Here is a 27,718-nt window from a genome sequence, read left to right on the forward strand (position 1 = left end):
CTCAAATTAACTTCACTTGTATACTCTTTTATAAATGGTCATTATAGGTAGGCACGTTTTATATACGTCTATATGTTTAGGCAATATTTGACATACAATTCCGCCTTACATGCTTTGGATTGTCGATTTAATGTATGTTTGTATGCACCTTTCTTGTATCTGGCCGTGTTTTTATATATGGCATAATGTTTCTGATGATCTGTAAATGGCTAGGTGCAGATAACCTTCCGTATCAATTAATAAATAAACTGGCGCGGAATAAATAATTTAAGTATGCAAATCTATCAGCAAGGCCCATCGGACAAATATCAACCGTTCCACCAATCAGCGATTACGTTTGCGGCACCAGCAGCGTTTTGGCCAATAAGACACTTGGCTCCTCCATTTCCTGTTGTGGATTCGGAGTTTGAGAGATAAATAATTCCTCTGGTCCATAATGTAAATGTATCATCAGTACTGGGAGGTTTATACAATTTTTTTTTTTTTTTTGTCAAAGGCTCTAAACGTGCATCAAAGCACCCAATACGTAAGTAAACCCTTTTGTGCGTTTTTGTAGTTCATGTGGGACAACTGTTGGAAAGCTTATCCCATGTAAACAGCTTATAGCCGTCATTGCAGGACAGGAATCCCTGAAAACAAATGTATAATAATTTTTTATGGAAGACACGCATAGACCCGTATTATTGAGACGGTTTAAAGGCGATAATTTCCAAACAGGAGCGATGCCACTCATCGGCTGTACCTGATAGCATGACGCGTCTGTTGATATTCCCTTGACAACAACGGATCGGATACCAGTACTCAGGTAGGCTATTGACTTTGAGCACAAATGTCTCTGCGCCATTATTTGGCTATCGATTCTGAATTGAAATACGCCTTAAGTTTATAGCCCATCTACATTTTATGAAGCTGTACTACTACCTACCTATATTTTAGAATGACCATGTCTAGTCTACCTCTTTAGCTTTGTGGCTTCAATCAAAACAAGACAGATCGTGATAGTACGAAGTGAAAATCCAGAATAGCCTATGAATGATCGGAGATTCGACCCGGCTCCTACTACCTCTATACCCAGGCCCACCACCATGCCCATAACGTTGCTGTGGGCGGTGGACGTGTATGGACGGGTGTACAGCCTCTCCACCGCCAGTGGGCGCTGGCAGCGAGGGGACGACAAGCTCTTGGAGCTCAAGCGTGTGAGTGCAGGGAAAGGGCGCAGCTGGGGAGTCGGCTGCGACCACCACGTCTACCTGAACTTGATGCCCAGCGAGACCCCAATCCGCTTCCGGGAGGAGACGTATGAAAACCAGGTATGAAAAGAGTTTATGTAACCCGGCTGCACAGATTTTTATTTTATTGCATACATTTTAAAATGTATCTGGTTGGCAGTCTGGGTCTCTGGCACCTTTTGAAACAAGTCTTTCTCTATTCATGCATATATTACATGTCAATACAACTTTAACAATAATTATTGCAGATATTTGGGATTTTGGTGCTTACAATTTGTTGCTTTCCCCTCACTTGACTAGTGAGGGGTATATCTAAGTAGCGTGTATGGATTATAATATTTACAATACATTGATCAGACGCTTTCATCCCAGGGTAATAGTGTTCCTATGCTTACACGCAGTATGACCTGGCCTGCTGGTCCATCTCTTCGTTGGTGTGTGTGGGTGTGTGTCTGTGTGTAGCGGTGGAACCCGGTGGAGGGCTTCACAGACGTGCTGCTGCCAACCGACCGCTGGCCCTGGAGCGACGTGACGGGGGTGAGCGCCCAGCCCCTCCACAGCTTTGCGTGCCACTCCCACAGCTGGGAGTGGGAGGGGGACTGGTACGTTGACCTGACCTGCGGAGGGGAGCCCAGCCAGACCGGGGTGAGTGGCGGAACACACACATGCATGCACACAGACACACATGCGTGCCTGAACACACGCACGTACACTTGCACAGACATGCATGCCTTGGGCGAGCGCCCAGACAGACACACACACACACACACACACATATATATGTCTATCATCATTAGGGCTGGGAGTATGCGGTGGACTTTCCCGCTAACTTCTCTCCAGAAAAGAAATGGAACTCGTGTGTGCGTCGCCGCCGCTGGATCCGCTACCGAAGATACACTGCACAGGGCAGCTGGGCCAAGGTCGGACAAATTACTTAATAGTAAATATTGTTAGCGTTTCGTTGGTGAAGGGATTAACATAATTTATATTTGGTCGAACCTTTACAGTTATCGATGACTTAATCACCAAATGTCTTTCTAGCATTTGGCTAGCTGGCTAGCTCTATGGTAACCAGACAGACTATCCAGTCCATCATTTCCCTGGTCTCCTCAGATCCCCCTGGACCAACCCCAGAAAGCCCCCCTGCCCCTGTGTGACATCAGCTGTGGGGGGTGGGAGATGAGCGACCAGTCGGGCCGATACCCTTGTCTCTGGGGGGTGTCCCAACAGGGCCAGGTCAGAACCACTTCACTGGCACTTCCTCATTTTTTTGCATTATTATGATATTATTATTTAATTGTTAAATAGCATACATACACTAATTAAAGTGCATAATGAGTAAACTATCTGAATTTCATAATCAGCAAAAACCTAGACATGCATAACAGTGAGTATACTATACTTATCAGAAGGGAACGGTATTGCTGTTCTGTTTATCAAAGAGGATGATTTCGCCACTAGGGAGCAGCATATGACCTCAAGATGTTTCATAAGAAAACTGACACATGCCCCATGCTCTTATGCCTCTGCCCAGTGTTCAAACACATGGTCAGCCTGTCAATATGCCATGGCGATCTTTTAATTGATGGTCTTATCTGTCTATCACTGTAAATACTACCCAACAGAGTGTAAACAGGGGGGCCACCAAACTTGACATTCAAGTGTGTGTGCGGGTGCGTGTGCGTGTTTGCGTGTGTGTGCGTGCGTGTGTGTGAGTGTGTGTGTGTGTGTGTGTGTGTGTGTGTGTGTGTGTGTGTGTGTGTGTGTGTGTGTGTGTGTGTGTGTGTGTGTGTGTGTGTGTGTGTGTGTGTGTGCGCGTGTGTGTGCACCATCCCCAGGTGTGGTTCAGGGAGGGCATCCAGCCCCGGGTCCCAGAGGGGTCCTCCTGGGAGGAGGTGGGAGTGCCCAAGGAGGTGGCCCAGCTCTGTGCTGGCCCTGGAGACCTGCTGTGGGCCCTGCTGTGGGACGGGAACCTGTTGGTGCGCATGGGCCTCAGCCTGGACAGCCCCACAGGTATACACCGCCTGTATCCGTCAGGCCTCATACCTCATGGAATACCCATACAGTGAATACACCCGGGAGGACCACACTACCTCAACTGGTAGAGCACAGCATTCACACTGCCAGGGTAAGGGGTGTTACCGCTGTATCACGCAGGATAGAATATACACTCGCAAAGTATTGTCGGATAAAAATGTATCTGTGGCTGCTCTCTGGCTAATAATAAACATGATTATTAGCCAGAATGGTTGAACATTTTTAAGTGAATAGAATAGAATTGTTTCAAATAGAGTTTTATTTGATCTAAGGGGGGATTTTTTTGTGTACATGCACAGCAACTTGTTAGAGAGATGGCAATAGAGTGGGCAATAACAGAAAGTGCAATCGACATCATGAAGTGTGCGTGCAACAAAAACCCATAACAATCCATTAGAGGCGCATAACAGATACATACCAACACTATAAGTGTACAAGGTGCCGTGCTGTAAGATACCAAACCTGACACCCTGCTGCGCCCCCTTGTCTCCTGGCCTGTCAGGGAGCTCTTGGGTGGAGGTCGAATCACCTGGAAAGGAGGTGGAGGCCCTCCATGTGGCGGTAGGGGTCAGCGTGGTCTGGGTGGTCACTAAGGACTTTAAGGTACATGGATAAAGGGCCCTTATTGTCAAGGTGTATAGGTATGCAGTATCCTAAAGGGGAAATATACAGGGCGCCAATGTGGCAGTATACAGGCTCTTAATGGTGACGGTTCACACGCTTCTCGCATGGCGGTGAATGGAATGAAAGTAAACATGGTTGCTAGTAAATTCAAAATGCAATAAAATGTTGACTCCAAACTGACTAAAAGTGAAAAATAAGGTTTGATGGATCTGGTTGATGCGTGTTGCTGTGTGTTTGTGCGTTTGCCTGACTTCAGGTGTGGTTCCGGCGTGGCGTAAACTCCCATAACCCCTGTGGCTCGGGCTGGATCAGCATCGGAGGGGAGATGATGATGGTGGACGTTGGACTCCACGACCAGGTTGTTAAATGTTTTGCCGACATGCGCGTGTCACCACCATCTGTTACAATGGCTTTAAATCACTTCACAATGCCTTCCCGCAACCAAATCACACTAGCGCTCTACAGTAGGAAGCACCAGAAAACCTGTTTGGTAGTCACATAAGTCATAGGAGATTTCCATTCAAAATTGGAGTTTAAACTTAAATAAGAAAAATATATGGAAAATATGTTTAGATATCGAATAAAGATATATTATTTGTAAATATATTTATATCAGTGGCAGCTGGTGGTTTTTAAAGTGAGGGAGGAAGAGCTGCGCGCTTGGTTGCCATTGGCCTGCTTGCACTGTTAGTGGCGTATGGTGGCATAAGTATGGGAGACTCGAGTTGTTTCAGGGTGTTTTGGTCAACTACAAAATAGCAGGGAGGGATAATTATGTGAACAAAATAGATACAAATCCACCAGTGGCAGCATTCTACTTTGAAAGCTGGTGAGCAGCATGTCTTGGACTACAAGGGCAGAAGGAAAAGAAGGAAAGCCAATTAGTCAAATCAGGCCTACTCTTGATTTGTAAAACTAAATAAAAAGATCTTGGCCTATCGTTGGGTTTATTTTTGTTTATTTTCAGCTACAGTTGTTTCAAGAAAAATGAAGACACAAGAACAAAAGTCATGCCATTCAAAATGCATCATGCTCTGAATCATTCACTAACATCCTTTCCACAATATCTAACAAAATGGTCAGAGTAACAAACGCTTAAAAGAACAACAAGAACATTATTTCACAGCTATTAACATGGGTTGCAAGCCTCACAATGTTTGACGCAAATGTGGATGTTAGTGGTTGTTTCAGAATGTTGGTCATGGTGTTAAAGGTCCCATGACATGCCACCGGGTGTGAGTGTGATTACCCGTTACCAGCCATTTTGTAAATCTGCCCCTTATGACATCACAAGTGGGCGTGTCCACCTATATGTAAACTGGATAGATCAGTCTACCGGCCTACCCAGTGGACTGAGGCAAATGTTGCTCATCTATCCGTCACACATCTAGGTGGACACACCCAATTGTGATGTCACAAGGGGCAGATTTTCAAAACGGCTTGTAACGGCTAATCACACTCACACCTGGTGGCATGTCATGGGACCTTTTAAGCCAATTAAGATTGAGGGACTTTATTTATAGATCAAGTCAATCCTCCTTGCTGTTTGTGTTGCAAAGAAACCAGTGACCTGGTCATACCAAACTGGATTTTTTTAAGTGATTTCAATATTATGGCGTGTTTAGCTCCACGTTTTCGGCACCCTTTCAGACGGCTTGGTAACCCAACGGAGGAGTGCCGAAAAATAGGTAGTCTCAGCGCGGATCTTAGCGCGTTTATTTCGGGAGCTTGCCTAAGTTTTGGCGGTGGAAATGCCAATATAAGCGAACCGAGCCGCACCGCTCCAGGAAACTAACAATTGATGCGAACAGAGCCGCACCGTACCGCAACGAACAGTAGCGCACCGCTCGGTGGAAACGAGGCATAAGACTGAGCTCCAGGTTCGTGGTTCTCGTAGCCTAGACTTGAGGGGATAACCCCTCCCTCTGGGCTGCTCCACAGACAGGGCTCCTGCTTATTGGTTCAGAGCACAGCCAGGGCTCCAGCCTATAGACCTCTGAAGAATAAGTCCCGCCTCCGAGGCTCCCGGTTCCCTCGGTCAAATGTCTTGGTCGTACATAACAAACTCTGTAGGTGGCGAAGAAGTAAAAGCTGCGTCACGTTTTGAACTACACACTTTTTCCATCTAGTTTCTACTGGGTTTTGGATTGTCTGTGCCGTTATTGTAGCATGAATAATCGTTTACTACTTTAACGGCACAAACAATCCAAAAACCCCTCGGACATTTGACTGAGGGTACCGGAGCGCCGGAGGCGGGACTTATTCTTCAGAGGTCTACTCGTGAATAGACTTTGGCGCGATTCAGACCCCTTAGCTAGTCACACCCACTCAGAGGAGGAATTTCCTCCTCTCCCATTGAACCCCATGTTATTCACCGGCCGCCAACACTGCAGGGGAAATGAATGGGAGTCAGTGGAGGCTGAGGAGGAACGTCCTCAAGCAGTAATGTTCAATGGGCGATAGGGGGTGCTAATGTCCCTTTACCCAGGGAAACGAACATTGCCTATACAAAGGCATTAAAGTATTCATATTTAAAGGCATTAATTCAATACAGTAGTCTGGGCAATCTACATTTTTTTATTCTCAACAATGTTAAGAAGTATTTTCCTCCCTCTCCTCACTGGAGAAGCCTCCACTGATTTATATATTCATACATGCATACATTTTTTTCTTCTTATAAGCATCCTGTTCTTTCTGGTGTGACACTCAAATATCCTGCCCAGGAGTCATAAGGTACACTGATCAAGGTGATTGTTGAATCTTAGTATCTGCTGTCTTATAAAAATACTTTTTTATCCATTTTTCATTAACCTTTAAAAGATACAGCAAAAACACCAGCACCATTCACCCAGTGCATGTAAAAAGTGAAGCAAATGTAATTCAGTGTACTGAAGACTGTATGATCACCACACAAAACACAACACAATACACTACCCTGCAACAGTACATATACTGCAAAGCATTCAGTGTACCGCCTCCAGTACTCAGCGTCTCTACACCTGGCTCTCTAATGCTGGGACCGCTTCATCTTACCACCGCTTCGGGTTTCACTGCATATCGGGCTGGGCCAGGGGGACTGTGGGGTGTTTGGAGGTAGGGAATGGGGCAAGGGGGACTGTCATAGTGCTGGTGGTGTTGTTTGGGGGGGGGGGGAAGGCATCTTGTCTTGTCTTGGCTCTGTGTCTCACTGCTGAGTGGGCTCTACTGTCGCATACCTCACACTCGCACACAGACAAACAAGCACATACACACCCCCCCCCCCCCCCCCCCCCCCCCCCCACCACACACCCGCGTCCTCGGCTGTCTTGAAACGCGAGCACGGGCCAGCCGTTTCTGTCAATGCCTCCCAGCACTACTTGCACCCTGAGCCTGGCCATATATATCCCCCGTACCGGCCTGACATATGGGACACTCCCTAATTAGAGCTAGCTGTCCTCATCGTAGCCCATATTTCATACTCCAAGCCAATGGATATGTCGCTGCCCATGCACAGCCCGCTGTGGGCGCCAGCCGTACGGCGTATGGCCAAATAAAGTAGCGCCGGACCGCCTGTGTCTGGCCCCTCAGGATAGGATTAGGTTTAGGTGACCTTTGACCGCAATGCAAACATCAACGTGGCCTTGTGTTTTAATAAACGCCATTGAAAATGTGGCCGGTATGAACAGCAGGTGTTTGTGTGAATGTGAGTGGGTTTACAGTATTGTCCCTCTCGTTATCTGTCTTACTTTGTTTAAATTGTGTGTGTGTGTGTGTGTGTGTGTGTGTGTGTGTGTGTGTGTGTGTGTGTGTGTGTGTGTGTGTGTGTCCCTGGGCATGTGTGCTACATATATTTGTTTGTGTGCATGTATGTGTGTATGTTTGCGTGTGTGTCTGCATGACCGTTTCCGTTTATGTGTGTGTGTGTGTGTGTGTGTGTGTGTGTGTGTGTGTGTGTTTATGTATGTGTATGGTGTGTCCACATGTCTGTGTTGGTGTGAATCTGCCAGGTGTGGGCCGTGGGTGAGGACCGAGGGCTTTATTTCAGGATGGGCGTGACTGCGTCTGAGCCCAGCGGCAGCGGCTGGATTCCCATCCTGGCCCTATGGGGGAACAACACGGAATTAGCCCCACCCAGGTCCGCTAAAACACATGTTCACTGCTACTGCTAGCAACCATGCTACCACTTCTAGTAATGCTTCTACTACTAGCAATCATGCGTTCACTGCTAGTAATGCTACTATTGCTATCACCGCTAGCAATACTGCTGCTGCTAGTTCACACGCTCTGCAAGCAATGCTACTGCTACTGCAAGCATATAGCTATTGATGCTAGCTAAGCAATATTCAATCCTCTGTTTCCAGCCAGTTGTTGTACTACTTCTAATACACACCCTTTTTCTACTACTTTTTAATTGTACTTACAAGCACTGCAACTAATAGCACCAATACCATTCCTTCTACCACAACCAACCACGCGTAAACAATGTATGCGTGTGCGTTGTTTTCCAGAGATGATTTCGGGGGATGTCTGACCGAGGCCTCCCAGGGTTCTGTGTTGAGCTGCACCGACTCAGAATCAGAAGTGGGGCCCGTGGACCAGCCCACCCTCACCACCACCGCCGCCACTCTGGACCCACCTGAGGCCTCCACGACGGCCCCCGCCGATACCCTCTCCACATGCCCCCCTGCGCCCCAGGCCGCGCCCAAGCCTTTCATCCCCACCAGCGACAGCTTCATCACCAGCCTGGTCTCGGACAGAGAGAGATCCCCAGCCGCGCCTCCGTCCCACTCAGAGGCCCCCCCGGGGCAGAGTGGAGGGGAGCCCTTGTCTTCCGCCGGTGCCGCCTCCTTGTCCTCTCCAACCAGCACCACCCCGGTCCAAACACTGGGGAGCACCGCAGAAGCAGGCCAGGGAGCGCTCGGCGTTCCCTGGAGCAACGTGGACCTAGAGGGGTCGGAGGCGGCCAGGAGCGGCCAGACATTGGGGGGAGCGGAGGTGGGTGGAGGAGGCGGAGCCGGGGCGGCAGCCACCTACCCCCTTGGTCTGGATCCTCCCCCGGGGCTGGGGGAGTCGGATGCCCCGGTGTGGGCCTGGATCTCTGGAGGGGGATGTGATGTAGACGCCAGCTCTCTGATAAGCTGGCTCAGCCCCACAGGTAGGGATGAACGGAATTCAGTGTCCCTCAAATGTTTTGTTCATCGTCTTTGATGCAAGAAATGGATCAGTAAAATAATCAAACACAAATAGGTATAGATAGGTAGCCGCATGAAACCAGCTAGATAATTCACATTGTCGATTTTGCAATGAATATCGTTCTGGCTTTGGCTGAGTGCCTGCTTTCTTCGCTCTTGCAAATTCCAGGGCGGAAGTAAAGCAAAAACATCTCCTGCGAAAGCCTCTCGTGCTGATATCTGTTTTTCTTTTATCATCGTTATTTATTATACTTCAGATAAAGCTTTTTTGATTGGCCCATATATTGCTCGACTTTTATTCATCGGACTGCGGCAATCCTAGTTCATCATGAAATGGAATTACCACCCTTGAGGTCTGATCTCTTCTCTTTCTCTTACCTGGTGTTTACCTGTCTGTCTGTTGTATACCCGTCTGTCTTACCCACCTATCAAGCATGTTACAAGTGTGTGTGTCCTTCAGGTGCTCTGAGGAGCTCCATGTCGCTGACTCCTGTTCAGTCAGCTGCTTGGAGTGGGCAGAAGGAATTCCCCAGACAGGAAGTCAGCAAGAAGCCCCTCGAGCGCAGCAACGTAAGATGGACGCCTGCCCTCCTCTTACTCACATGGCCTCGCGCAAGCACTTAGAAGGAAATATGTAATATAATATAATATAATGTAATTGTATTATAATTATTATTACTGAAGAGTGATTTTGCATTTTTGATACAGCTTGTTAGTATCCTCCCATCCCACACTTCTGTATAAAATGAGTTTGCTATGCTTGGAAATTATCGCACTGAAAACTGCTATTGTGGTTAAGTGTCTCACTTAACCACAATAGCAGTTTTCAGTGCGATAAGTGTCTCACTTAACCTTACAATCATCATGGAATAGGTGTAGCTATTAACTGTTATAACTTACCAATATCACTACATCAGTGTATGTTTTTTAGAACACTATTTTAATGGGATGAACCTCTGCGTCCCACGGTGCAGTCGGTGTGGATACGCAGTGGAGCTCTTCGCTGGTGGAGGGACTGGAAGCCCCAGCGTTGGGTAGATGTGAGCGTAGCTCTGGAGCAGTCCACGGACTGCAGCGGCAGGAAGGACTGCATCTTCTTTATCTACTACACCCAGTATGACGAGAAGAAGGTTGGTGCCACTGGTGGTGGGGGATACGGGAGGGGGCTTGATGAGGTCGTGCTGGTGCTGGAGGTGGTGGTGGTGCTGGAGGTAGTGGTGGTGCTGGTGGTGGTGGAGGTAGTTGTGCTGGTGGTGGTGGTGGTGGTGGTGGTGGTGGTGGTGGTGGTGGTGGTGGTGGTGGTGGTGGTGGTGGTTGGGAAGGTTGTGATGGTTTTAGTGGTGGTAGGGTTGGTGGTGATGGTGGTGCAACAGGTAGTGATGGTTCTGGTTCTTCAGTTCAGTTCAGTTTAACTTTACTTTGTTGTTGTCTGGTTGTTCTACGGGTAGTTATGGTACCGGGTGCGGTGGGCATGATGATCCTGGTTGTAAGGGTGCTACTGTTGGCGGTGGTGCTACTGGTAGTGATGGTACTGGTTGCAGTGGTGGCGGTGCTTGAACCTCATTCACCCTCTAACTGTGACCTCACCATGGCAGCTGTCGCATGTTGTTTACCCCTTCATGTTCAGTCAAAGACATCAAAAAGGAGCGGGTGACGTATTCTTAGCTCTGTCTCTTCTCCACCCAGAGAAGGCTTGTTTACCTACCTCCCGGTTTGGATGTTGGACGGGAGCAACAGACGATGCAGGTCCCCTGCGCAGCTGCTTGTCCTTTTGCTGTGTTGTTGAAGTCAGACCAGCTGATAATGTAATTCCCCCTTGAGGAAACGTTTCCGAGCCAAACACGCACTTGACTCTTCAGCCACTCACCATCAGTAGTTAGGGTTAGTGTTTACTGGTACTGCATTCAACTTTATCTCTTCTCTCATTCGCCCTCTGCTTTCTCTCTCTCCTTCTCTCTCCCTCTCTCCCTGCCTCCCACCCACCCACCCTCCCTACCGTACAACATGTTTTGCACTACTTTGCTACGCATCTTTTTGAAGGCTACCATTATTTTGCTAACATTCGGTAACATTGATTCATTGATTAGTATCTTGCTCTAATCTTCCGTCAAAAACTAGCGTTCAACCAATCCAATGAAAACAGTATTTTTTGTCATCTCAATCTCTTCCCCTATCTCTGTGTCTGTCTCTTATCACGACCTGCCTCGACCGCCGTTCCACCACTGTGGGCCCTCCTCTCTCTCTGTCCTCCACCTCAGTACCTGCATGTGTTCGTCAGCGAGGTGACGGCCCTGGTACCGGTGCTAGGGGACTGCCACCACGCCTTCTCCGTGTACACTGCCCAGCGGACCAGGCGGCGAGGGCCCCTGCTGCTGGCGGCCCCCACGGACCAGGACATGACCGACTGGGTGAGGGGAAGGGCCCTGCTGCTGAGGGGCCAAGGGTACTACCTGTAGGGGGCCAAGGGGTATCTCACGCCTTGCCTGTATCTGAATTCACTGCAAGACTGCAAGATTTGGAATGAAAGCGTCTACTAAATAGTTAAGAGTTAAATACATTAAACACAGTTGTGAAGTTGCTGTTAGGCTCCAGGTGCCATAATGGTTAAGGGAATTGACCTGGGATCACCTGGGACCATTTTGACCAATCAGAAAAGAGTTTAACAATAACCACTCTTCCACAAGAAATACCACTTCGCCAGTGGTTGGATTTTTTTTACGGTTGTTCATTTGATGACATATTGCATACCACCGTTCCTTTTAAAAGGGCTGAATTATATCAAAGCTATAGTTTAAGAAGAATGAAGGTGTATTCTTTTTTTTTTGTTCTAACCTGAAAACTTTCTCAGCACAGAAGAACTTCTCACCCAGTGTACTGGCTGTCTGTGTCTGTCACTCTCCCCATGTGTTTAGCTCTCCCTGCTGTCCCAGTGCTGCTGTGAGTGGAGGGGCATTCGCGGTCCCCCATCCAGACAGGCCCTGTGGTCCACCACCTCCAAGGGGGACATCATGGTCCACGAGCCCTCCCCCCTCCTAGAGACCGCGTCACACCCCCTGGCCTGTGAAGCCATGTGAGGCACTGAGCTCGTCTATCCCTCTGCCTCTCAGTCTCTGTCTGTCTGTCTCTCTGTCTGTCTGTCTCACAATGTCTTTCTGTCTGGTCACCATGATTTCTTAGTCCTAACTGCTTTTCATGAGACCACTAGAAGTAGAGACCATTAATAACCAGCAAAGCTTTTGGAAATGATTGTATGTGTGTGTTTGTGTGACCAACTGCTAACCTTGGAGGTAGGTGTGGCTAATGCTGGATACTAACTCTTTGCTAGCATTTTGTCCTAGCTCTGTTTGTCTTTGCTTAAGCAAAGGTCTAATGCTGAGTGCGAACACTGCTGCTAACACTAACAATGGCTTCCGCTGGATGCAAGGTTCTGGCGGCTGGTCCCGGGACATCTGCGCTGTGTCCAGTCCAACAGTCTCGGGCTAGTGTGGGGTATTGGGTGGGATGGTACCGCCTGGGTCTACAGCCAGCCCACCAACCCAGGTAACCTAGCCCTCCCTTTTAAACCCCTCCCTTATGTACACATGGGTCTTGTCACTTATAGTAACCACGAAATTAGTTATCTCTGCTCTTTAGATTGATTAATCTAACTCTCTGATTCATCTGATTCAAAATCTTTTTTTGTGTTGTGCTGTGTTTTGTCCGCTTTATTTTAATAAAGAGATTGAACTTGTATAAGCAACTTATAATCATCAATCAATAAATCAGCTCTCAGCACTTAAAAATTGTTTCCCTAAACATGCACATGTATGTTTCAGCCATGGATGTGTTTATTAACTCTCTATCTTTGCAGAGGGAGCTACAGTTCAGATGCAGCCTCAGACAGACGTCCGGTGTATTCACGTGTATGAAAACCAGAGATGGAATCCAATGACTGGATACACAGATAGGTATACCCATAGAACAGTAAGCCTTTTCCCTATACACCCCAATAAGTCCCAGTGCCCTACTATGCTATGGTATTTTATGAGGCTGGTGTTTAATCAGGCCTGGGATTTTAAAGGATAGAGTGTATTGGTAAGCGTGTTCAACTCCTAGCTGAAAGGTATTGAGTTTGATCCCCCAATGTCTGCATGCCTACCTGTAGGCATCCTGGAGCAAGTTTGGAAAGCCCTACCTGCTTACTGTACGATTAAAAGCGTATTGTAATACAATTTGTGTGTGTGTGTGTGTGTGTGTGTGTGTGTGTGTGTGTGTGTGTGTGTGTGTGTGTGTGTGTGTGTGTGTGTGTGTGTGTGTGTGTGTGTGTGTGTGTGTGTGTGTGACCTCCACCAGGGGTCTGCCCACCGACAGGCCCATGTGGAGTGATGAGAGTGGGGTAAAAGAGGGCACTAAGGCCAGCACGCCTCCCCCCTCGCCTCAGTGGAGCTGGGTGAGTGCTGGTCCTGATAACCTTTACCACTGATTGCCTGTGACTGCACTGCCCAACTATTTAAACCTGGTAGCACAGCAATTGTTGTGTTATTTGATTGGAGGACTTCATTATACTCACTTGTCAGTCCCATTGGATGAAATTGTTTGTTAAATGATAAATGTTGAATGTAAATGATACTGCGGCTGTGATACTTCAGTCAGTATGTGTTTTCATTACGTAAGTGTGACATTTGGTGAACCACTAACAAGTCACACGGCTGAGCAGGCATTTATGACCCTTTGGCCTTCCAAACACGTGTCTGTGTGTGTGTGTGTGTGTGTTTGTGTTTGATATCTCATGTCAACCTGTTTCATCCTTTCACCCGCATGTGCTTTACTCCACCGGGCTCTCACATGATTTTGTATGAATATGTTTGAATGAGGTCTATTGGACAGTAGAGAAGTAGTGTACGCTAACATTTATCATCTCCCTTCTCTTCCCTGCAGGTGACGGAGTGGGTGGTGGACTACAGCGTCCCCGGAGGAGCAGACAAAGATGGCTGGCAATACGCTGCCGACTTCCCTGTGTACGTTGTAGAGAGAGCGAGAGAGAGTTTGTGTGATTGAAGCTTGTAAATAGAGTTGTCTGTATAATATTGACCACTTTGTGTTCATGTGTGAACAGGACGTTCCACGGACACAAGACCATGAAAGACTTTGTACGACGCAGGAGATGGACAAGGTCATCAGACACACTCACTCAGTCACTCACTCACTGACACACACACACACACACACACACACACACACACACACACACACACACACACACACACACACACACACACACACACACACACACACACACACACACACACACACACACACACACACACACACACACACACACAGAGAGTCAATCTCTTCTTATTGACCACGATTGCTTGTTCATCTGTGCCAAAAAACAGGAAGTGCAGGATCACCCTTAGGGCACACTGGCAACAGGTCCCGCCCATCCGTTTGAGTGACATCTCACTGATGCCTTGCCTGGCCCAGAGCAGGATGGAGCAGGTCCCGGTCTGGGCCTTGAGTGACAAAGGGGACGTCCTGTGTCGCCTGGGCGTCGTCCCCAAAAACCCAGCAGTGAGGAAACCATTGTAACTAGGATCTGAAGCTGAATTAGAATCAGCTACTAAACATTTATTTTCATGAAAGTGAATAAGCATAAGTGATGACATTATGTAAGGGATAATGTATAGAACGGTCATTGGGGCTTATTTTCGATAATGACCGGCGTTCTATACATTATCCCGCTAATTAGGCGGCTACTTGCCAAAATGAAAAAGTAACTTCACAGTGTGTATTTTTTCAATGTATTTGTTACCATTTTCATTGTTGATCAGCATAGAAATAGTTTGCCAAAGACGTTGATGTCGTTTAGCAACCGAATACGCTGGGGTTGATAATTACCGGACTACTTGTGGAGTGCATGTGAATGGAGCGTTCTACAGCATTAAGAAGAGCCGTATAATAAATATATATATTTTCGTCCTACCTGTCATTATAAACAACCAATCATAATCATTGATTTTGTGTGCGGTCATGTAGGGTACTTCCTGGCTCCACGTGGGTACAGACCAGCCCTTCAAGTCCATCTCCATCGGAGGAGCCAATCAGGTGTGGGCCATTGCCAAGGATGGAGCTGTGTTCTATAGGGGGTCCGTGTCGCCCCAAAACCCAGCAGGTCTGTCATATGGTTTTGAATATCTTTGTTCATTTCCAATGTGAAAAAAATGTATTTAACAGTGTGCCGTCCTCGGTATGTCTACTGTCCCTGACAGCCAGCTAAACTCTTTCCCAAAACACCAAGACTCTTCAGATGTATTTCTCACTCCCACAGGTTCATTGGAAGCACGTGGGAAAGGGTGAAACTGCAACACACAAATAAAAAGGCAGAGAAATCAGAAATCTCATTTGTACTCATCTCAAACTAATTAGCAAGAATATTTACTTGTAAACAACATTATTTGTGGTCATTGCAGCCAGGCGCGTGCTGTCCATATGGGCAGGTGGGGCAGCGAACTACTTGCAAAAGCATGCTCCCAAAAAAATTGTTCCTCATCAAGTCTATTTTTAATAATGTGAATTTCACATTAACTATCTACAGTTTCTGTAGGCTTTCAGGTTATTTTGGTCTGTTGACATCAAATTTTGGATGATGGTGGCGATTCTAGAGTTTAACGTGTCATGTAATGTGGGGCAGTACAGCTCAGCTCAGTGTTCCTCCGTATGTTTATTGCATAACCCTGCAGGCTGCAATAAGAAATGGAATCCGCGCTAAAGACGCCTATATGGTAGTAGTAGTAGTCTGCCCCATGGTCATATTCTAGAACTGTTGTTGTTTTAACTCAAATTATTCCACGTGTATCTTTCGACGTTTCTATATCAGATGCAGATATGGCGAGCAGTGTTGCACCTCTGATTAAGTGTTGAGTTTCTGTTAAAAAAAAACATTTGAGAGGTTAAAATTGGAAGAGAAGTTAGAAATCAAACAACTTGGCCCAGACAGACCGGACATTAACATTATCTAAAACACGCTGTGTTTTGTTTCCCATGTCTACTTTTTCGAGCAAGTATGTGCATAGGACAAGGGGATATATGGACCACTGGTGTGAGTGATGTGAAGTGTGTGTATATACAAATTGTGGGTGTGGTCATACGCCAGTAGTTTCTGCCCCACTGAGATTTAGGGTCACCGCAGGCTACTGATTGCAACACTATTACCGTCGTCAAATGACCCACGTGTGACTTAACCTGGCATTCGTTTAAGTGTAATATATTTGGACTATCTTGAGATGAAAGCTTTACAAACTCCACACTAATGTCAAAATAGCGACAAACACTTTAAAATGAAATCAAAATACGAAGAACACATACCAACGATGCTACGTAAAGCACAAGACGCCGACAGATTAGACTAAATTGTTCTGGATATAACAGACTTGAACTCCAGGAAGTGTTTACTTTACGCGATAGGCCGATTAGAGCCATGAATCTTAAAGTTCGCATCTAATTCAAATTAGGAGGAGAGGCGGGTTAAGGAGGAGGGTGGGGGTGTGGCCCTGAGCAGCTTGCGGCCACGGTACCATGCGCTCTGTTTACAGTGGATGTATCGCAATGGCGAGGCGCACACAGCCTTTGGCCGTGTTAGGTAAACATTCTAGAACACTCTTGGTGCTCCGGGGGAAGTCCTGGAGCTCTATATCTAAATAATATCATATTATACATAGATATCTATATCATATAATATATATTATCACAGCCAAAAGCTGTGTGCGCCTCCAAATGATATTATGAATCACAAACGACTGCGTCGGGTTCTCCGACGTCTCTGGTTCTTCCACTTCCTCATCAATCTGAAGTAGACTGAACCATGACATGGAGAAGAAAGGGATTGTTGCCCGCGATTGTTCCTGCCGGAGCCCCGCTCCTCGCTGCCCGCTGCCACGAGGCACCACCTCATCAAGGCACCACTGCCATGGGGCGCGCTGCCCGCTGCCAGTGGTGCCAGTGGTGCCAGTGGTGCCAGTGGTGCCAGTGGTGCCAGTGGTGCCAGTGGTGCCAGTGCTGCCCCGCGGCGGTGGTGCCTCGGCAGCGGGGCTCTGGCGGTGGACAATCACCGTCAATCCCTTTCTCCATTCTACCCGTACTTCAGGGAGTCAAAGCCAAAGTTCCTCTCACCCAATTCCTTCTCAACCATGGCTGAGATAACCCCCACTACGAGTCTCGGGGAAATACCAGAGAGGTCAGAGAACTTAGTGTTATGCGCCATAACAACAACTGCAGAACGGTTATCCAAATAACAAAAGAAGTGAACACTTGCGTTACAGTGTGTGTGTATTCACACACACGCATGCCGCTCACATGGTCGTAGCTCATTGCACAAAGCAGAGAAAGGGGAGGTAACATGTCACGTATGACGACATACGGGGAAAAATGTTTTTTCAGGCAGAGCAGGATAACTAGTGCTGATTTTACACCTAACGCCATTAGCTACTGGGGGACCATAGGCAGGCTAGGGGAACTCATATTCATATTCGTTAGAAAACCTCATAAAGTGACATTTTCATGCAAGGATCTTTAAAGTAAACAAGCCCTGAATAGAAACACATAGGAAATGCATATTCCTGGAGCACATTATAATTCTGTAATACTGACTAAATGCAAAGCATGCATTCCCCATCTGTAACATTAAACGTAATGCTCTTAAGACATTTTCTGACTCATAACAAAACAAACAGTTATCAAACAAAGGAATTGCATATGAAACATGAAAGTAAATGTGTAGTTCATTATGTTTTTTAACTTATTGATTTTGGCATGATTTAAACGTCTATAGAAATGTTGAAATGTTGCTCTCTCTGAAGAAACACTAGGCTCTAAACAAATCTGTTTCTAAAATCAGCTTTTATCGAGTGTTTAGATTCAGGTCATGTTTCAGGAATTCAAATGAGCCTGTGCCCCTGCAGGAGAGTGCTGGTACCACATCCCCAGCCCCCCAAGGCAGACCCTGAGGCAGCTGTCTGTAGGGCGGACCTCTGTCTTCGCCGTGGACGAAAGCAGTGAGTAGCCAATCACAGCCGTGGAGGAGAATGAATTAGAATTGGAGTAGGACAGGTTATTTGCTCTGATTTCAGCTTGGAAGTGAATCTCTCTCTCTCCCTCTCTCTCTCTCTCTCTCTCTCTCTCTCTCTCTCTCTCTCGCTCCCTCTCTCCCTCTCTCCCTCTCCCCCTCTCCCCCTCTCCCCCTCCAGGTAACCTGTGGTACAGACAGGGTCTGACACCCAGCTATCCCCAGGGCTCTGCTTGGGAGCTCATCTCCAACAACGTGACCAAGGTGTCTGTTGGACCACTGGACCAGGTCAATATCAGCATAAGTAACCTCTCAATACTGAAAGATGGATCTTTCAATGGATGGATGTTGCATTTTTTTTTTCTGTCAAGAAATTTGATTTAATAAAAATATATATATATAATTTCCCTATGCTGTAGTTCTTTCTGTATTTTTAACATTTCAACAGACTAAATTAGCTGAGTCTTGCTGAGTTCTGCTTCCTTTTCCCTGTCCCCTAGGTGTGGGCCGTAGCAGATGGGGTCGAGGGCTTCCCGGCTGAGGCTCCGGGAACGCTCTGCCACCGGGTGGGCGTGGGGCCCATGCAGCCCAAGGGCCATTCCTGGGACTACGGGATAGGGGTGAGCCCTCAGCTAAACCATAGTAGTAACCCATGTCAGCTGGCACTCTACCCGTCTGTGTCTCGGCCAACATACTCGACCAGTTGTGGGCCGTTTGAAATCGGCACTGGTGAGGTTGTCTCACGAATCTGAAGTTGTGGAAGGTTTCAACCCACAGTTGCCGTGCCAACTCGGCATACCTTTTGTATTAATGTTCAGGTTTTTTTCGACTCCCTGCAATGAAAGGGACTGGGTTTGATCCCCAGTGACTTATCCCTAGAGCAATATGCTCCAACACATAGCTACTTAAGTCATGTTTGCCTGTAATACTACTATGTATGTTAATTATGGCCACTATTGCACTCTTGACCATCCCTGGAAGGATGATCCCCCACGCTGCGTTCCTTCTCAAGATGTCTTCCTTGTTAATTAAGAGTTTTTTCACCTTTTGGGGTGCTAGGGGGTATCATAAATATATGGCTGTAAGGCCTCTTTGAGATCTGAATCTGAATGTACTGCAAGTTGATTTGAATGAAACCGTTTCCTGAATAACTAAATAGTAAATAGAACTAAGTCCTGAACATGCTTGGATGTAAAAGTTATCGGTTTTGTGTGTGTGTGTGTGTGTGTGTGACAGGGAGGATGGGAGTACATCAGTGTACGGGGCAACGCCATGGAGCCGGCACGCACCATTGTCCCTGCTGCCATAGCAACCCAGCAAAGCCCCCTGCCCCCCCCGACCAGGGAGAACGGGAGTGCTGTGGGTGTGTAGAACACCCTCCTTCTCCCCTAGCTTGCTCTCCTCCTCCTCCTCATGTACTAGTCTCCTTGCCTTGTCTCTTCTCTCCTTTTCTCTTCTCCCCTCTCACCGCATCGTCTCATCAAATGTTCTTTCTGTTCTCCTCTCCTCTCACCTTCTCTCGACTTACATCCTCTCTCCCTGTATCTGCCTCAGTTCTACTTGTGCCTGTGTCCCCCCCCATTGGCCCTCAAACCCCCTCAAGGAATGACTGAATGAATGGATGGATGGATGACCCTACCGGTGTGCTCCTGCACAAGTGAAGACGATGAAGAGGATGATGCTGGCATTGGTGATTATGGGGAGAAGATCTCAGACTGTTAATGTTTCCATCATCAGCAATCGTCTAATTGCTCAATACTTTTGAAAGCACGTCACTATATTGAAAATGAGGCACAAAAATGTACATTACATACATGTGTATAGTGCATATGTCAATATGCACAACAAGAATCAAGTCCTGTATTATTGTGCAGGGCTCATTAAAGATGTGTTGCATCAGCTGTTGCTGGGCAGTTTGGTTAGAATGGTATCCAAGTGGACAGCTGGACATTTAGTTGGGACTTGTTAATTGGTTGCTCCACTCGGATGTAGGAGGAGTCACGATTACTACAACGGCAAAGGGAACGCATATTCCTTCTTCCTGAATGACATGCATATTATCACCTTGGTTTCCGTCACGTTGAGCCCTCTGACGTGTCAGTGCTGAAAATGGCTGTACTTCAGCATGACGGTAGTACTTGACTTGAGATCTTTGGACCTCTATACAAACCCCATAACTGCAGAGTACTTGAACGCATTTCGGTGTTCCGATTTTGTATCCTTCTGAAATCCTTCCCTTGAGGTTCTAGCTTTCAATACCGTATCTTTCAATGAGGTTTACTCAAATTCACCTACATTTCATCACCTAGGTGTGTAGAATCTTGTTTGCTGTTTAATGTTTGCGTTTGTTGTGTGTTAATTTATCACATTTGTGAAATGTGCTTGTGAATTTATTTAGTTTTGTCTGTTTTGATTCTCTGGGCTGCTTGTTAGGTCAATAGAGCATTCTGACTTTGTGTTCTCCCAACAAAATAAAATATATACATTTATCAAACAATAAAAATCTATACTAAATCAATTAGCTTCCTTCCCCAGAAACATATCCCATAATGTTTTCTTCTCAGTATTATTTGCTTCAGACCCAGTTTAGCCCTGAAAGGTCAATCTGTAAACAGCAGGGCTGAGCAACAATACCACTTCTACTGTACTCTAAACTAGGGGCTTCCGGCTGTGAAATTAAACATAAAACCAGCTTCGCCTCCTGTCATTATTCAACAATAAATTTGGTAAATATGCTTTATACTTGGGAAATTATTCACTGTCTTGTCAATTAGCAGATGCTTTTATTCAAAGCTACTAAGTGAGTTCAGATACAGGTCATTACGAGGTAGGGCAATTTGCTATATAATGCCTATGCATAGGCCGCAGACATTGGGTTTTGAACTCCAAACCTTTCAGCTACAGCTGTACAACACTAGGCTGTCCTGCCAGACAGCTGGCTCAGAGCAAGTGGGTCTTCCACAACATGCCCTAAAGATGTTTTACAGACATTAACCATTGTCAAAATACACCTTAGACTCTAAGGTGTATTTTGCTAATTTTATTTTGAAAATTTGACAAATTACTGAATGGAATTAGTCAAATTAGTAATTTGAAGTCTTTTTACCGTTTACCTTAGCGAGCACATTCATTAACAGGACTAATTTGGAGTTGTGTTACCACCACACATATCCAACCCCAGTTAGAAGTACATTTTGCATTTATTTCCATATTAAACAGTGTAATTATAAACAATTAATTCAATTACAATAACCATGATCAATGAAATAAAAATATTTGTATTAAATCTACAAGTTCAAAGGACAATGAATTTCCACATTAGCTGTGTGTGTTAATTTAACAGGATCTAACCAAAGCTAACCCACGCTAATGACAGTGATATGTTGCTTTTTTTGCGTTTTTAATTTTGTACAACTCCTTAAATTACAAAGTGAAACCTCATACCTAGCACTCAATTACATAGTTTCCCATTAGCAGACAAAAAATATATACATCAGTATAGTTCAACATTAAGAAACACTTCTCAAATGTGCAAGATTAAGCAAATGTATACTGTAGTTGAAAATAAAACGAAAAAGATCTCTTAAATAAAAACGTTCAAGTTAACCAGAGTTGGCTGGTGGATTTAAACAGGTTTAAAAGTTGTCTTGAGATACAGTGTGTACTGTACAGACTATCCTGACTATTCGCTACAGGTGAAGAGCTATTAGAGATATATATATCTATATCTATATCTAGAAATCGAGATAAGAGATATATGTAGATAGATATATATATAAAGAGATATATATAGCGATAGATAATCACCAAATGACAACTTATAACAAACGTGTAATGGACAAGCTATGAAGAGATTATACCCCCCATAGAGTTTGGAAGAACTCAGTTTCAATGCATTTACATAAACACAGAGACACTGTATAAAAGATAAAATGAAAATCTCTTTGATCGTCTCGTCTGACATTTCCATTAAACACATTTACTATGCCATACTTCAACCACCTATAAAGTCATGCATGATTCAATGGTATGGCAAATAAAAAGGTAGTTTGTGTGAGAGAAGGGGGCGTCCTAATCTTTTTTGACTTCTATTAAGAGGTAACTGTATTAGAAGGGTTCTCATTGAGCACAGCATTTGGGTTGACATAGTAAACCAAATGCATCTGAGGACCCAACAGAAGAAAATATATTTAAATAAGTTCCCGCACCACCCCATGTACAATGCTGCCTTGCCAATCATCCTATGAACTCGATACACACCATTTCACCAATGAATTCATTGCACTTGTTTTACAGCCTTAATTTTACGTGACGGATGAACAAAAATTATAATAACACTTACCTTCTATACAAATTATTATTTGATGTGTCATCTACAGATTTTATTGTGACAGTGAACAAAGGAGTGCCATTATGATTCATGCCATAACCGCGATTTCATTTAGCAATTGGACAAACCCAAAATTAAACCATCAACAGATGCTTCAAACTGTATCAATAAATAATCTGTTTTTAGTTATTGAAATATCATAATTTAAATAATTTTTAGATGAAAGCATATATTCATTCTACAGCTTCCTTCTAAACCTACTTTGCTGAGCTGTCTCAATAAAATGCCATTCCTCAAAATAATGATATCCACTTAAACACAAAAGTCCAGAGAGTGCGTGTTATGAGTGTGTGCATATGTTGCTGTGGAGACATTCTGTACATGTTATTTAAAAAGTCATCTTTCTAGATACTGAACACACCTGAAAAATAGGTTAAAAATCAACAACGGAACAAGAACCATTCCTGGAAAGAAAAAGGCAACCATTAATAATCGCACAATGTAGTGAAAAATAAAACTGTGAAACATGGGCTTATTCCTTTGGGGCTGTACACAAAGCTTATCAACAACTTACTCACAATCCCCCCCCCCCCCCCCCCCCCCAAAGAAAAAAAAACAACAGACAACTCACGTGATCCAAGTATTTTTTTTTTGGTGAAAAGAAATGGCGGGAAAGGATTGCATAAGCCAACACAAGAGAAGAGGCAGTTTGCGACGATTAGCGTGACGCATCCTTAAAGCAAACGTGAGAAGGACACCAGACCCAGCTTAGTGTTTGTATGTTGGTTGGTTTGTTCCTGAAGGGACAATAATTGCACTGGTAGAAAAACGAAATGCAGGACATGAAGGTTGAATATCGCCAGAGAGGTGATGAGGGCTGAGCGATGCGATTGCGTTGACGGTTCCTAAATCGCTACGAGGAAAGTGTTTTTTTATTTTTATCTGCTATGGCGAATGTAGCCATTCGTTTGTACAGTAGTAGTAGTTCTAGCAGTCCTCCTTCAGCAGCTGTTAAGCCTGAGAGAAGCACCCATGGGTGCCCACATCACCATGAGACCAGTCCTAGTTCTGAAAGTGCGAGCGATGAGTTAGATCAGAGCAGTGGCACCCCTTCTAGCCCGCTAGTCCTTGTCTCCATCTTCACTGCTTCCTACAATTGAAATGGAGGACAAAGATAAGAACAATGCATCATCGAATTGTGTTAAAAAAATATATATTCACAAGTGTGAACTTAAGTCAGTCATTCAGATACTTCTTTGATAGCAAATTTAAAGCATTAGTAGACTATCAAATTATTTTCACAGCAAGATGAACTGGAAGAGCATCCATCGGCATTTAAGAGGAGCCATCTGAGACGCTATAGACAGTTGGTGGCATTCCACCGGAAAATAAAATGTACCTACATTCAAATGATAAAGAAGGACACGCTCTAGAAAGACCTGACCTGATATTGGTCAGGTTCAATTATCTCCAATGTGTCAAAGACACTCTTTGATACCTTTGAGATAACGGGGCTAGGCTTTTTGTGAATATGCGCAGCGCCCCACTCACCTCCTTGTTCGATGTCCGAGTCTGTGAGGTGTGTAAGGGAGAAGTTTGCGATGCTAGCGGGTGAGATCGAGAAGCGGGAGTAGTTGGGCGAGGGCGTCCACGTGGCCTCCGGCTTGCGGCCGGCGGCAGGGGGAGGGCAGAAGAAGGAGGAGGAGGAGGCCGCTTCGGAGGAGGGTGATGCCTTTGACAGGAACGAGGAGTCTGTGGAGGAGGTGAAGTCGTCGTCCCACTCGAAGCCTCCGCCTGCCGTGACAAGGGGGCGGGGGTCATCAGGAACTACGTCTGACCGCTCGGCCATGGACGGTGGGTTTTGCGTGGGAATCTTCCCTGGAGCGATGTACCCCCCCCCCCCCCCCCCACGTTTCACTTACCCTCTTCATCGGTGGAGCTCTCAGAGTTGGTGAACCTGTTCAGGTAGCTGGCAGTGGGCACCGGGCTGCTGAACTCAGACACCTGGCTGCTGGAGCCCGCAGAGTGGTCGCCTAGCTCTTTAGTCGGAGTTTCCTGAAATCGAAAAACAGAGTTGTTTCCAATCAGAAATTATAGGAGGATATCCAGATTTTCCTGAAAAAAAAAAATTCATCCAGGAAACAAACACTATCGTACCTGGTCGAAAAGGTAGACGGTAACATCATCAAAGAAGGATACGGCTCGCCTGGAGTTGTCCGTTGGGGTACCTGATGTGGAGGGCGCTGGGAGTGTTTTAGATGCTACATTGAGGGTGGGGGGCTTTAGCAGGCTCTTAAGGTTTTTGGCGGCGCGGTCGTCCGAGATGATGAGGGGAACAGGGTGGACGGTGTCGTCCTCACTCTCAGAGCTTGAGTCCTGCAGCCGGTAGGCCCGCATGTCGTCGTCTGAGTCGTCGCTGTTCTCATCCTCCTCGTCGGCGTCCATCCCGTCCTCCTGTCCGTCCATCTCACGCCGCCCCAGGAAGCGGCCCTCCACATCGCGCTCCCTGATCTTGACACCGTCGCTGGCATAGGTCCTGGTGAGTTTGGGGTGAGCCATGTTCTCTGAAGGGGGAAGTTTCTTTGAGGTAGCAGAGGGATCTCGGGAAGTGGATTCTGGATCATCCGTTCGAAGGCCGGACTCATGTTGAGCTGAGGACTTCTTTAAGTCCACGTTGTTTACATCTGTGTTATGGCCCTCTGCGGACCCCTTCGCCTCCTTCTCATGGATCTCCTTAGAGTCTATTTCTGCTGAATACCCTTCACCTTGAAGAACCAGCGGTCCTCCTACATCAGCCATCGCCACGGCAGCCGCAGAGGACTCATGTTTAGAAATAGTGGACAAATATTCCTCCACCATGACCTCAGCTGATGAACCACCTGAGGAACTGCTGGCAACGTCAGCAGCATTCAGTACCCATAAGGTTTCAGTAGTGCTTTCAACCGCGTTAACCTCGTCCAGCTTCTTCTCTGGTTCCGATTCGTTGTCTGAGAAGTATGCAGAGTCCCTGTAGCTACCAACCACGAAGGGCTCTCCAACAGCATCTATGTGCTCTGGTGGCTGATCCTCATCCACCTCATTCTCCTCGTTCTGACCACCTATTGCGTTCTCCACTTCAGAGATGATGATTTCTGGAGAAACGAGTGACGCAGCAGCTTCAAGATTCTCTGCGTCCTTCTCCTCCCCCTTAGGATCACTAATGCCATTCTCTACCGGGGATTGGTCTCTGCCAAGGAGCTCAGAGTTCCATTCTGGAGACTCCAGGTTCTCAGTCTCATACCCACTGTCTGCGACTTTGCAGGGAGGCCTGAGTTTTTCAGGAGCTGCGAGACCGTTGATCTCTTCAACCTGGCCGCCCATTCTGTGGATGTCGAGAGAATCTAAGGAGTCAGGCGTCTCTGCTGAGTTATCCACCGTTGGGAGAGTGGTTGAGACGCTGTCCTCCAGTAAGGAGTCCTGGCTTATCTGGTCTAGGGAAGGCCCTGATACTAGCAGAGAAGATCTAGTAGGAGGAGCATTGCAGTCATCTGTGAAGGATTCTTCTGGGTCTGACAAGACCGTTTCAAGTTCCGCCTCCACGTCATCGATGAGTTCACTAAAGAAATCATCGCTTGTCAGGGCTTCGCTGTGGCCGTTGTCTGGAAACGTGGTTTCAAAATCATCGGGGTGGTTAACGTCAAATACACCCAACCTATCATCAGAGATTCCACAGTCATCCTTAAGGTCCGGGATGATGGCGTCCGTGCACAGAAGGTCTAAATTGGCACATTCAGAAAATCCAAGAGTGGAGTGACTTTCAATTGGATCAACGGGAACCTCAAATCTTTCTGAGGCCATACCTGACTCAATACCTGTGTCGGTGGAACACATTATACTGAAGTCTTCAGCAGACAAGTTATTTTTAACCTGCAGCTGGTTGTCCATGACATCGTCTGTGATTACTACAATAGAAGGCAACGCCGTTTCATTTTCGACCAGAGTCAGACAGAAATTCCCTACGCTGGATCTCGAATTCTGACTGGGGGATAGGCTCTCTCCTAAAGGTTTGAAGTTGGGTTCTGCCATATTTAAACTGTCTAATGTGTCAATATGGTCCCAGGACCTCATTTTGAAGCTCTCCTCAGGTGCATGGGCTACTCCCGGAGACAGAAAACTCGGCGGTGGAGTAAGACTCTTGGCAATTGAACTAGAACTTTCCCTCATGAGGTTGTTCTCCTTGAGAAAAAGAAAGTTCTCCTCTAGTTTCTCACTATTCAGAAGCTGGTTCCTATTTCCGTTCCCCTGTTGGGGGTCTGTAAGGCGCGTGGCTTCTGGGCGAACCCCTAAAAAAGGACCCCCTGTATTCTCCTCTGCATCTACCTCGGGGATCTCTCGAGTAATAACACCAAGAAAAGGGTTGGTGCTGCGCTCCGGCAACTCCATGAACCTCCTTCTCCAAGAGAGTGAATCCTCCTGCTTTGAATCGTCCTCTGTGAAGATGTTGGTGTGGTCAGGACTGTCGTTCTCCAGAGAGGACCAGACGTGGCTGTCCGGCAGGAAGGAGTCCTTGGAGTCGATGCTTTGGTGGAAGAAGTCTGCATCGGTGCTGGACTCCTCCAGAAGGACATCTTGGAGGACAACAAACTCCTGCCTCGCTGAGCTTGTGTCCACACTTTGACCTGCATTTCTTTTTTCCCCAACGACACCCTCACCTTCTTCCTCAAGTTGGATGAAGAAGTCATTCCCTTGAGTGGGATTTTGTGCCTTGAACACCGGCAAGATGCCATGGATGCTGGCCGGGGTGCTTCTAGAGTCCTTGCCGGCAGTACCGCCGGTAAGATCTGGAAAATGGGCCTGTATGTCCTCTGTTGAAGTGGGGAAGAACATGCTGTGATAGTTCAGCATTGTGTCCATGCCTGAACGTCTGTCAGTGGTCTCATAGTGGTCGTGTTTGGCCGCTTCCCAGACATACTCAAAGCTGAGGCCCTTGCTGGTTTCAGTGACGGTCAGCACCTCATCGATCTCATTACGCAGGGCGTCGTCTGCAAAATGATCCAAGATTGGGTAAGAGGAGTCACCGACAGTGTTTTGCCGTGCAGTAGGATTGGGCTTAAGCGCATCCCAACGCTGTTCAAAGTCTTCCTCTACATCTTTCTGGCCCTGCATACGTAGATAGGTGAGAAGCCGGTGGACTTCCTCAGCAGTGGCTCGCTTGTCTGAAGAGAGCCAGCAGAACTGAAGGACTTCATACCTACAGGGAGAAGGAAATGGAAAACTTGGCAATCAATACAATACAAGTAACACA

At 46.4% G+C, this 27,718-nt stretch overlaps 2 protein-coding genes across 2 annotated transcripts in view; one reads left to right on the forward strand and one right to left on the reverse strand.

Moving 5' to 3' along the window:
- Positions 1–400: 400 nt before the first annotated feature.
- tecpr1b (tectonin beta-propeller repeat containing 1b) lies at positions 401–20,753 on the forward strand. The gene is made up of 27 exons (XM_079746622.1): positions 401–526; positions 718–805; positions 1,076–1,310; positions 1,692–1,874; positions 2,027–2,149; positions 2,343–2,465; positions 3,068–3,242; positions 3,769–3,869; positions 4,147–4,248; positions 7,877–8,004; positions 8,378–9,024; positions 9,522–9,631; positions 10,036–10,191; positions 11,320–11,469; positions 11,974–12,131; positions 12,486–12,601; positions 12,912–13,008; positions 13,394–13,490; positions 13,979–14,058; positions 14,157–14,213; positions 14,440–14,614; positions 15,080–15,215; positions 18,001–18,093; positions 18,286–18,392; positions 18,605–18,724; positions 19,341–19,467; positions 19,659–20,753. The coding sequence occupies exons 3-27, from the start codon at positions 1,086–1,088 to the stop codon at positions 19,715–19,717; spliced, it is 3,645 nt and encodes a 1,214-aa protein (XP_079602748.1). The 5' UTR covers positions 401–526; positions 718–805; positions 1,076–1,085; the 3' UTR covers positions 19,718–20,753.
- Positions 20,754–23,056: 2,303 nt separating this feature from the next.
- lmtk2 (lemur tyrosine kinase 2) overlaps positions 23,057–27,718 on the reverse strand; it is a 31,452-nt gene continuing 26,790 nt past the window's right edge. Inside the window, exons 11-14 of the mRNA XM_079746621.1 lie at positions 24,592–27,664; positions 24,357–24,489; positions 23,986–24,228; positions 23,057–23,584 (exon numbers count right to left, since the gene is read on the reverse strand). Coding sequence (XP_079602747.1) covers positions 23,556–23,584; positions 23,986–24,228; positions 24,357–24,489; positions 24,592–27,664 — 3,478 coding nt within the window. The 3' untranslated portion in view covers positions 23,057–23,555. The remainder of the gene's footprint in view (positions 23,585–23,985; positions 24,229–24,356; positions 24,490–24,591; positions 27,665–27,718) is intronic.

Source organism: Pollachius pollachius, assembly GCF_949987615.1.
Source record: "Pollachius pollachius genome assembly, chromosome: 11".
Classification (NCBI taxonomy): domain Eukaryota; kingdom Metazoa; phylum Chordata; class Actinopteri; order Gadiformes; family Gadidae; genus Pollachius; species Pollachius pollachius.

Coding starts and splice junctions, on each gene's coding strand:
- tecpr1b (XM_079746622.1), top strand. CDS start 1,086: ATGCCCATAACGTTGCTGTGGGCGGTGGACGTGTATGGACGGGTGTAC. Junction 1,311..1,691: donor AGGAGACGTATGAAAACCAG/GTATGAAAAGAG, acceptor GTCTGTGTGTAG/CGGTGGAACCCGGTGGAGGG. Junction 11,470..11,973: donor ACCAGGACATGACCGACTGG/GTGAGGGGAAGG, acceptor CCATGTGTTTAG/CTCTCCCTGCTGTCCCAGTG.